Here is an 11,787-nt window from a genome sequence, read left to right as displayed (position 1 = left end):
AACAGCACTAAAAGAAACTATTCTTGAAATGTCTTTTATGGTGATCACACTGGCATAAATGCTTATTAACAAATTGTCCTATATGAACTTCTTATATGGAATTTAGAAGCATAAAAGACCACAGAAATTTGGCAGTTCTTACAGAAACAAAGAAAAATCTTGCTATAAGCTTCTTAGAAAATTCACAATGCTGTCAAGGCCCCTTTTTCCAGCTGGAAATGACAACCAGCCACTATTAAATGAGTTTATGATCCCATGGAATCCGTCCTCAAGGTGGTACCAGGTCACTTGAACCCCATTGTCCTCCAGCCTCTTCTTGTACAACAAGCCATCGTCCCTCAGCACGTCGTACTCGCAGGTCAGGATGAAAGATTCTGGCAGCTGCTGGATAATTGTGTCTTCAGCCAGCAGTGGGCACAGCGTGGGCTCACAGAATCTCTTCACTGTCTCATAAACTTCAGTTGTGCAGTCAAGTAGCACACGAGGTTTGTAGCCTCTGACCTTAAATTCCTCAGGGATGTTGTCTGGACTCACCCACTTTTGATACTTTAATTTAATATCTGGAGGAATATGGGAACCTTCCAAGACCTCTTCCAGTTTTGTTGCATTTCCATTCAGATACTGCAACATGTAGAAAGCAGCACGTTCCCGGAAGAGCAGAGGGACTCCCCGATTCTGTTGGTAGGATGGCAAATTGAAGTCCAGGGCCTGAAGGCCTGGGTAGATGAGGATCTGAGCACGGAGTCTGGGCAGGTCTGACCTGCCTGCCAGGGTCTGGCTGACAGCAGCTGCCAGGTTGCCCCCAGCACTGTCCCCGCAGACAGTGACCCGGGCAGGATCCACGCCGTAGTGCTGCAGGTGCTGCAGGAAGTGCTGGCTGGCGTTCAGACAGTCTTCGTAGGCAGCGGGGTATTTGTGCTCAGGGGCCAAACGGTACCTGGGACACGGAGACAAATGTAACAGAAGGAAATATGAGTTTTAAATATATTGCTAAAGTCGTGGTTCCTCCAGCCAGGAACAGCCTGATTTCTGCAAAGTTTTTCTTGTCTCCTCTCCATAGGATTACCATCAATAAGATTAGGTGGTGCAGATTATTTTGTTATGATATAATCTATTTATGATGTCTATTAGGTCTTTAACAACACTGGAGTACTCAGCTGCCAACTAAATGTAGGTTTTATTGACAATCAGTTACTTTCTGCTTCAGTTTTTCATGGTTTGGACACCAATGATTTCTGGTCTGTATCTTTGTTACATAAAGTTATGTTACATATCCTTGTAATCTGAACTATTATGCCAGTATTCTGATAATGTATTAGCTTGTCATTCACACTGTGCTTCTCTAAGCATCAAGCAGGCTTTCCTTGAATAAGTCTTAAGGAGATCACATAGCTCACAATCTGTTTAGAATCAGTTTTGAATTTGGAATTTGAAAATATTCATTCAAAACTTCATTTTCCAGCTAGATATCCCAAAGTGTAATTTGTGATGTAATCAGACAGTGAAAACAGCCCAAGTGAGTCTTCAGTGTCTCCAAGCAACAGCAAATGAAGTTGTAAATCACATACTTGAGAAGTCCCACAGAGACATTTCTCTGAGGAGATTGTTGCTGTGACTGAGGGGACAGGAGGTGATATTTACACTATAGGAAATAATCTCTCAGAATCAGCATGAGCAAAGACTCACCCCACAGATACAACCACAGATTCACTTTCTCTGGCAATAAAGCGGCACAGCTCTTCGTGGGTCTCTGAAAGAGATTTGGTGGGGTTTGGGTTTAGGTTGGGGTGCATTTTCTCTCCAGAGAAGAAATGTTATCTATTGGAGAAATCAAAGAATTGCAAGAAGGAAATGGTCTCTACTTTTCCCTGCTGCTTCCTACAAAGCTCCTCAGTTCTTTTGTACCTCCTCATCTTCCCATTTTAGTATTTTTTCCCCTTATATCATTGTCCTGTAAGGAAAATCATATGATCCACAGCAGATGCCTTCTTCTGGCAGCAAGAATTACGAGATTGAACCTGTGGTCATATTCAAAGTTTGCAACTGCTGCAGATCAAGAAACAACCAACTTTACTGTTTATGAAGGATGTATTTCTTTAACTGAAATATTTCTGGTACATATCTTACCAAGACTTCCAAATACCCATCCTCCTCCATGAAAAAACATAACTCCTCTCCTTTGGCTGGCAGATGGAGCCTTAGGCTGGTAAATCCTTACAGGCACTTTCTCAAACCACAGATCCTTGATGAAGAGCTTTGGGTCTGCCCCCAGAGTCTTTCTTCCTTGCACGTACCGCACAAAGCTCACCTGAGTGCAGATGCCAAAGTTTTCCAGAATCTTTCCCTGTTCAAAGGCAAAGAGAACAGAGAGCTCACTCAAGAGACCCTGTGCTTTCCAAAGGAAAGGAACTGTGTGGACAGTGAACTCACAGTGCCTAAGTCATGTGTTTTTAGGGCAGTAATAAACGAATGGAATAGTTGTACAGGTATGGGAGAAAACTGAACAAGTTACAACAGCATCAGGAGGGGTTATGAGAGAGTTACATGAACAAAGAACAGAATCCCAAACAATGCAACATTAACAAAGTTGGGGAGCTAGAATCATCTGCTTCCTCAGCAGGTCCTTTACCTAACAGTGAAAGCAAGTTTGGTTTTCACTGGTTATTCTATCCTTCCCCCCAGATTATGTGGAAACATAGCAAAAGATGATCATTCTGGTGCTGATTTTCATGGTGCAGGCACTTGCCCAAAGTAGAGTTGACTAAGTTAAGAATACATTTGACAATTGTTTTCTGATCCATTTCCTAAGTCTCACTGATGTGTGCCATGCACTGACAAGAAGATCCTGACATATTTAGTAGGAATGAACTTCTCTGTGCCACAGGGGTATTTGCCAGGTACCAGAAAATGAATACAAATCAGAGCTAGTGCTCCAACATAACTTTGCATAAATAAAAGGCAAATCCTCTGTTTTGAAATGCATTGTTCAGCCATGCCAGTCAGTACTTTGGTCCTTAGGAATATTTGGATCAAGTTCATATTACTCAAGATTCTGTTATGAATATTTCTTATTAGCCAGCCACATTTGCATGGATTGTTGGTAGTGTCATAACTCTCAATATGTTTATCTACAAAAAGCCTTTTTTTTCAGCGATTCCAGATATTTGTAATATTCTTCATGCCTGATCTTGAGGAAAGATTTTGTGAAGAAACTTAAGACATTTTGCAATGTATTGATTTTAATTTTTTACAGAAACTAGTCTTAGTGTCTCCAGTTGTATGATAAAATGATCTATTCTTTTGTATTTGCTATTTTCCAAGCAGGAATGGAACAATACCAAGGATATTTTAACTTTTACATTCAACTTGTTTGTTTTCTTTCACCCTGTGTTGCTTACATTGCAGCATACAATGCTGGTTTATGGTGGGCAGTGGATTGATGATTAAAAGAGAACAGGCTTTTCCAGATGCTTAAGTGATATAATCTCTTTCTAATTACAACTTCTGTGCAGCCAAAGCATGAGAATATATATATATATATATATATATATATATATATATATATATATATATATTCCTTACTATGGTTGACCATAATCTAGAATATTTATAACAGAGAAATTTTTTCTCTTTGATTTCCTTTTTAAATTTTAAATAGATTGTATCTCTTTGCAGATATTCCATTAAATTAATTTAGTAATTATATGCACAGCCTCTGTTACCTCCTGTCTAGTGCCATGTCTCATCAGAGCATCACCTGTCATTACATAGAAATACCTGTGATTCAGTGAGCTCCTCTGTCAGCAGAGCTCACCAGATGTTGAGTGCTGCTCTTGGAGACTGATTACCTTCCCACACATTTTATAGGCTGCTTCACCTGGAGAAGTTGGGCTGGTCAGAGCCCCTCATTCCCATCAGATAATCCTGCTTAGTTGCTGCAGGAGTTATATAAATGTGCTTTGGGCAGAAGAATTCCTTCAGCTCCTCTTGAGCAACATTACCTGATTTTGTCACGTGTGTGACAGAAACTTTTCCTTCTCAAAGCCAATTCTGAAATGTTCAGCTTCTCACTTCATATTCAAAATAAATACAGAATTCTCATCCCCATGCCCACGAAAAGCTTGAAAGCACAGGCCAGAGACATCTGGTATAGTCTGAGCCAAGAATGGAAATACAAATGATCCAACATGGATAAACATAATAAATCAAGTGATTGCTAGGTCAGCTGGAGTCAGGGCAGAAGCACAGTCAGACTTTCACACACTTGTGTTAAGGCAGCATTTAGGTACCTCCTAAGATAGAGCTGGGCAGGACTGGATTAGAGCAGTGCAGTGTCAATAGTCTGGCAAAAGTTTCTTTAGCAACACTCAGCTCAATAAAACATGCAGCATGACAGCAATACCCTGCTCTCCTCTCCAGAACATAATTCCATGCAGGCTTCTAGCACAGTAGTAAGTTTAAAATCTACAGGTTCTCTGTTCTTCCCCCAGAAATAACACCAGGTTCACTTACCACCACAGCTGTGCATATTAAAATTATATGAATGATTCGGAGCTTTGCAGGCTGAGTCACTCCAGGAGGAATTTCTGAGTTGGAAAAATCAAAATTAATTGCCCCTATGACCAACAATATAAATGAAGCAAGAAAACCAGCTAAGAATAACACCAGCACTGTGAGTACAACTGCCATTATGCTGAACTGCAGTGGTCTGAGATATCTTTGATTTGACTTTCCAGTATATATGTCCTGTTACTTCCTGATTCTTTGTTTGCTCCAGTAAAAACCTTTCTCCTCCCTTTCACAAATACATTAGCAGGTATCTCCCTCTCCCACTTTCTTTCCCCCCCCATTCCTGTTATCTCACAAAAGATAAGTTGGTCAAAGTCCTTGATTTGTCAGTAGATCTACGCCAGCAGCATTTTGGAATTTTTGCAAGAAACCAGTGCTTAGCTGGGAGAAGAGTGTTAGGACTGAAGTGCATTAGATTTAAATTAGTTGGAGGTGGAAAATGGACAGAGAGCATTTGTGTCCTTTGAGTTTGTGGCACTATAAAACACCCATCTGGAGAGTTTCCTCAGGAGTGGGAACCTGCATGTGATGATTGTCACTCAAAAGGGCCAAAGGGGTTGTCACCAGTGCTCTTTGGAAAGGTGCATTAGAAAATTCTGTCATTACCCAAATCTCAGTTCTTTTTAGTATTTGTGCTTTCTTCTAACAGAAGAACATGCTTTTAAAAAGCCACAGGAGGTTGACTTTAGCTTCATAATTAGGTGACCCTGTTGCAGGTAACTTTCAGTAACTCTATGTGCAAGAAATACAGCTGAGAATGACTTAAGATAACCAATGATTAAAGAGTTCTGAATCAAACTGCTTTATCTGGTTCTTGATGAGGAGTAGGATTGTGCTAATGTGGAGGAGGTGTATTTTAAATGATGCAAATAAATTAATTGTGAATCTAAGCCTGCAACTCTTCAAACAACTAGGTTGTCAGAACATTTAAATGGCAAATTCATGGGGAAAGAAAAGAGGTAAAAAATCTAACCTTATTAGGTGGCAATGTGGGGGCTTGGGTTTTTTTAAATTGTTGTTGTTGTAAAGTCAAATTATAAGTGATGGGGGGAAAGTACCATGTTATTTTAATTACAAAACTTTATAAAAAATTAATTTCATATTGTTTCTCTAGTGGGAAGTTGAGTGTTTTTAAAAGGGCACATGGTCATCATAAAATAAATAAAATATTCTGAAGTAGAAGGAAATCTTGTTTCAAAAATCAGCAAAAGCCCAGATTTGTAAAAAAAAAAGTCCATCCAGCGGTATTTGTGGATTTTCAGTTTGTATTGTGTTTTCACAGTTGTGTGGTTATATCCGGTTGTTTGGTAGGTTAATTACTGACCACATCACAGGTGTGACCAGGTAAAAGCAGCAGCATTGTGGTGTCTGCCTGCCTGTGTTGTGTTGTTCCTTTCACCACAGGAGGGGGGTTTCAGTTGTGTTCATTAGTCAGTATGCATTTAGCAAATGTAACTCCCACTCTTATAACAGAAATATTTGCAGTGCAGGTTTTTTATTTTGTTGTTGTTGAAAGCATCACAGAATCACCATAGCATTACAGTGATAATATGGATAAAATTGTGCTTCTCTGCCTTCTTTACGTGATTTTCAGATTTTTTTTTCAACACAGCAGAACAGGTAACCTTGAGCATAAGATAATCTTGAAAGAAAAAAAGGGTTATGGGAAAGTCTTATCTCTGCACTTCTCTGATATCCACACACTCATTGAAGTTCAGAGATTCCAGTTTGAGAATGAAGTTCCAAAATGAAACATCATTTCTCAGATCCCAAACAAAATCAAACTCATGCTAATGCCAGATTAGGATTTCTCTTCCAGACAAGAGCCTTCCTTCTGACTTCCCTGTTTTTGGAGCAGGGTAGTTTTTGTAGAGACTTAACCTGGAAATTAAATTCATGGCTGCAATTTCAGTGTCTGCTGTAAGACTTCGTAGGAGCTGAGTTCTCCATCTGATACCATCAACACCTCCTGTCTGTCACAAGGGCCAAAGCAGACCTCAGTTGTTGTTGTCAGCATTTCTGGGCTGTTGAAGTATCTTCATGGAGAGTCTTGTCTCTTGCCTTCAGTGTGGGCCAGCCATGCAAAGATACTGAACTGCTGTGGTTTTAGTGAAACAGGATGTGCTAGGTGCCTTGCCTTTTTCACTTCATTCTTATTGTTTTGACAAGAATATTTTCTAGAATAGTGGCACTTCAAATAATAACATTTGTTTGAGAGTCACTACAGAAGCAGAAATCAGAAACTACAAAATGCAGTCAAAATGCAAACGATAAATCAAAGGTGTTTATATCCCTTGCCAAGTGTAAATTCATAGAGATACTGCATGACTTGCATCTTTCTTCTGAAAAATACTTCTATAAACTGTTTATATAATTCACCATACTGTCCATTATCTTATTTCCAGATATAAAGGAAAAAATCCCATAGCCAAAAAAGGCTAAAATTCCATGGAAGCCATTCTCACAATGATACCAGGTCACTCGAACACCATTTTCCTCTAGTCTCCTCTTGTACAACAGACCATCATCCCTCAACACATCAAACTCACAGGTCACAATAAAGGACTCAGGGAGCTGGCAAATAATGGAATCTTCAGCTAATAGTGGGGAAAATGTTATTGCTAAAATTTCTTTGATAGCTTCATGGACTTCAGGTTTATATGGTGCAGGTTTTGTTGGTACATAGCCTCTAACCTTAAATTCATCAGGAATAAGATCAGCACTTACCCATTTTTTATATTGGTGTCTCATACTATCAGGAACATGGCTGTTTTGTAGAATCTCTTTCCAAAATGTGGGTTTTTTGTTAAGGTAACGAAAACAGAAGTAGATGATCATCTTCCGGGATAACATGGGGACAAAAGCATTCTGCTGGTAGGAGGGCAAGTGGAAATCCAGCCCCTGGAGTCCTGGATAAAGCAGGACCTGAGCACGTACTTTTGGCAGATCTCTGTCATTCAGCAGTATTTGGCAAATAACTGTAGCAAAATTAGCCCCACAGCTGTCACCACTAATGATGATGAGACCAGGATCCACATGATACTCTTTTAAATTCTTCATGAAGTATAAGGTGGCATTGAGACAGTCAAAATATTGCCCTGGGTAGGGATGTTCAGGAGCCAGACGGTACCTGAAATGTCAAAGTGGAGTTACAAACATTCAATTTGTGTTGTTTGTAGTTGCTGTGGTAGTTATGCAGACTTTTTTTCTGAATTTTAAAGATTATATTTGGGTTTAACTAATGTAGATTGGAAGGCCAAACTAATGATGCTACAGCTATTTTAGAATACTTTGCCTATAAGCACATTTCTAAATTAAATGAAAGGTTTAAGTGAAAAATAGGGATGTGATCTAAAACAGTAAATATTTTCAGCATATTTTTCAGAAGAGTTTCAACTGAGAGCTGTATTCCCATAAATACTTCTATGGCAAAATAGCACTTACCCAACAGACACAACCACTGAGTTGCATTTTTTGGCCATATAGCGGCATACTCTTTCAAAGGCTCCTAGAGAGAGAGTTCAGCAGAAATGATGATTTGAAAATCAAATATCCTTTAGAAATGAAAATACAGATCCCTGAATATGTGCTACGTGGAAGGCACTGCAAGACAAGACTGATAAGGAACTCGTGCTGTGGAATGTGGTCTTTACACATTAATACATTTTCTGTTGGCCAGTGGCTCTCAGGGCATCACACAAGCATGTAAGGATGGTGATATTGAGGAAACACAGAAATCTGTCTGGTATGGTCTCACATTTCAATTGGTGGTCAACAAAAGGAGAGTGTAAGCTGAGGACAAACAGGAATAAGGAGCATACAGGAATTTGAGGCTCAGGGTGCTCCTTTGAGACAGAAGCTGTCATTATACCTAATGCCCTTGATTAGCATTTCTTCTGTGAATTACCCAAACCACTTGTTAAGCCCATGATTTTAACCTTAACCATAACAGCTTTGTGCAAGGAGGAGTTCTCTCACTTGCCTACAAAGGTGTGAAGAGCCATTTCTAGTCGCTCCTTTTGTAGCTGGCATTCACTGCTTCCACATGGTGGAATTCTTGTACTGTAAGAAATGGTGCATAACTCCTTCCCTGTTTAACTTCTCTTGCTTCTCATGATTTTATAGTCACTTAGTGGATCTGTCTTTATGCACCTTTTGCAGCCTGAAGAGTCATGGTTCATTCACATATTCTCTGCACAGAAGCATTTTTCTCACCTGGGCAGCCTCTCCAAGTCTTTCCAGTACTGCTTTATCATTTTTGAGGAGTGGGAAACAGAACTGTAAGCACTATACTGTATTTAGATACACCATGGATTTATTACAGTGGCATAAAAAAGTTTCTTGTTTTGTCTTTCCTTTCCTACTAATAATTGTTTGCCTTTTGTTTGCTTTTTGACTGCTACTGTGCACTATGTCAAGAATTTCAGGTGACTTCCTACCATAGTCCCAAGAGCTCCTTCCTGCTCCTGCTTGGAGTCCATTGCTTCATTTATAAGGTCAGAATGCTCTGTTCATCTGTTTGACTTGTCTACATGCCATTTCTCCTGTCATTTTATTGTGATCCTCTGCTGTCATAAAGACATTCTGCAGTTTTTCAGCCATCCATTTATGACCCTCAAAGGATTTAATACCACATCACCTTGCACCATCTTTTCTGCTTGAATAAATTGATTGAATAAATTGATTAGCACTGCTCCCAGTACAGATCTCCTTATGGGAATCTCACAGGAAATTCCCATAACCCATCTTTTTTCTGTCTTTCAATCAGCTGTAATTCAAATGAAAGACCTTCCCTCTTGTGTCATGGATGTGTAGCCTCTAGGAGACTCTTCTGGAAATCAAAGTGGGTTTTAGCAACTCAGTCTCCTTTATTCATGTATTTGCTGACTTAAAAAACTTAAATTGATGAAAGTGATAAAGAGTGGGTTTAGATTAGATATTAGGAAGAAATTCTTCCCTGTGAGGGTTGTGAGGCCCTGGCACAGGATGCCCAGAGCAACTGTGGCTGCCCTGTCCCTGGAAATGTTCAAGGACAGGGCTTGGAGCAGCCTGGGATAGCAGAAGGTGTCCCTGCCCATGGCGAGGACTTGGAATGAGACTTAAGGTCCCTTCCACACAAACTATTCAACAATTCTAGGATTTGTGAAGTATGACATCCATTTGGGGAATAAGCCATAGTTATCTGTCCACTGACTCTTTTCAGTGTCACATCTGCTAATTTGCTGGTTGCAGACTTCAGGCTTCCTAGGCTGGAGATTCCCAAAGGCCTTCTGAAAGCTTGTCATCATGTTGTTTTCCTGTTATCAAACACCAAAAGGAATTGAAGCCAAAGGTCAGGTCCCGCTCTCTGTGTACAGGTATGGCTGTTACATCAAGCCATGCCACGTGAACAGGGACTCACTGAGCAACTTGTGGTGTGTTTTTTCCTTCTACTGAGAGGAATTCACCTGTCACTGAGATCACAGAGTGCCTGCCATCCCTGGAGTCCTCACTGCCACCCAGACTAACTCCAGACATGAGCCTGGCACTCCCCCCAGGCTCCTGTGCCCTGAGTACAGCAGGGTGAGTTATCTGTGCCCCAGTGCAGAGGGGAACCTATGGCACAGGAGTTATGTTGTGATTCATGCACGGGGCTGAAGGATGCCAGGAAATTCAAGCCTGCCCAGTATAGTGCAGACCTACCCTTTGAAACAGTAAAGGATTCAAACGCCTCAAATTGCACTGCCTGACCCCTGGAATGAAGTTCAGATTTCCATGTTAGGGACCTTGGCTTGCAGAGGAGGCACTCAGAGCCTTAGCTGCTCAGAAGGAGATCCAGAGCACTCAGGGAGCTGAACTCCCAGCTGCTGAGAGGAGGCTTGTCTCCCTTTCTGGAAAAGAACGAGTATCCTGTGACATGTCACCACAAAAATCAAACTCCCCCAAATTGCTTCTTCATTATTTATATTTTCATTCATTTGGATTCCTTGTTTGCATGAATGGGAATTTATTTACAGATTTTTAAAAATTTATTTAAATCCTTCCTTGGACCCATATTATATATTTTATGTAAGATAGGGTAGTCTTAGTAGAGCAGCATCCCTCACTGAGAGCTGAGAGCAGCGAGGGAGGAAACTCTCCAGATGGGTGTTTTATTGTGCCACAAACTCAAAGCACACAAATGCCCTCTGTCCATTTTCCACCTCCAACTAATTTAATACTAATGCTGTTCATTCCTAACACTCTTCTCCCACCTAAGCACTGCTTTCTGGATCTCTTGCCCAAAGGAAGCAGAGATGGGACTCCCTTTAACAGGAGACTGTTCATTCCACAAATACTTTCCAGTCTGCGCTGAGCAAAGACTGATGACACTGGGAAAGACAGGGCAGACATTGACTGACACATGCCTGAAGGCAAAAATGTAAAGGTTTGGATTTGACTTGAAAAATAAAACTTGCCCATTTCTTACTAATGCTCCCAAATGTGCCAGCGCCTCCATGAAAATAGAGAATTCCTCTTCTTTTGCCAGTGGGTGGGCTTTTGGGCTGATAAATCCTCAAGGGTACCTCATCTACTGTGAGATCTTTGATAAGCAGTTTGGAATCTCTCCATGGAGGTATCCCATTGACCGCTGCTCGCAGTATGGTTAAATCATTGCAGATCCCCAGCTTCTCCAAAATCTTTCCCTGTTGAAAAGAAAGAATTTGGAAGGAGTAATGTTGCCTTGTTTCTGAACAGTACATTATTCTATGTACATGCAGTTCAATGTGTACAGGATACATCTAGGTATTTGTTTTAAATTTTCATATAAAACAGTTTCCCAGCATAAAATGGCTGGAGTTTGACTGAAAAATCTAAAGAAGCTTTTAAGATTAGTCATATTAATTTTATGAGTTAATTTACTGTGTTTTGGATTCATATATCAATGCTTACAGGTTTCAGGAACATGAATTGCTTTTTTTCTTTTTTTTTCCCTTAAGTAAGCCATTTCCCTCCTGCTCCCAAATATCCTACCTAAGCAAAAGTGAAATCCCCAGGTTAAGAAATTTAACTTACCACGACCATGGTTGTGATCATCAAGCAGTGGAAAAAACGAAGCTTTAGAGGTTGCTCAATTCCAGGGGGCATTTCTGTGTTGAAAAGATCATATAATACAACCCCCCAAAACAGTGCTGGTATTAAAACGGGAGAAATAAAAAACATTCCCAAAATTGCTAAAGTTGTAGAAACAGATGCCAT

The 11,787-nt window shown here is 40.2% G+C and overlaps 2 protein-coding genes across 2 annotated transcripts; both read right to left on the bottom strand.

Moving 5' to 3' along the window:
* Window positions 1-162: 162 nt before the first annotated feature.
* Window positions 163-4,689, bottom strand: LOC115912468 (arylacetamide deacetylase-like 4). Its single transcript, XM_030964044.1, has 4 exons — window positions 4,513-4,689; window positions 2,128-2,344; window positions 1,687-1,750; window positions 163-937 (listed from the first exon to the last, which is right to left on the bottom strand). Exons 1-4 carry the CDS (start codon window positions 4,687-4,689, stop codon window positions 163-165), a joined length of 1,233 nt encoding a protein of 410 aa, XP_030819904.1.
* Window positions 4,690-6,924: 2,235 nt separating this feature from the next.
* LOC115912467 (arylacetamide deacetylase-like 4) lies at window positions 6,925-11,787 on the bottom strand. The gene is made up of 4 exons (XM_030964043.1): window positions 11,605-11,787; window positions 11,018-11,234; window positions 8,014-8,077; window positions 6,925-7,699 (listed from the first exon to the last, which is right to left on the bottom strand). Exons 1-4 carry the CDS (start codon window positions 11,785-11,787, stop codon window positions 6,925-6,927), a joined length of 1,239 nt encoding a protein of 412 aa, XP_030819903.1.

Source organism: Camarhynchus parvulus, chromosome 21, assembly GCF_901933205.1.
Source record: "Camarhynchus parvulus chromosome 21, STF_HiC, whole genome shotgun sequence".
Classification (NCBI taxonomy): Eukaryota; Metazoa; Chordata; class Aves; order Passeriformes; family Thraupidae; genus Camarhynchus; species Camarhynchus parvulus.
The sequence above is the reverse complement of the archived record's forward strand: the minus strand, read 5'-3'. Positions and strand labels throughout refer to the sequence as shown.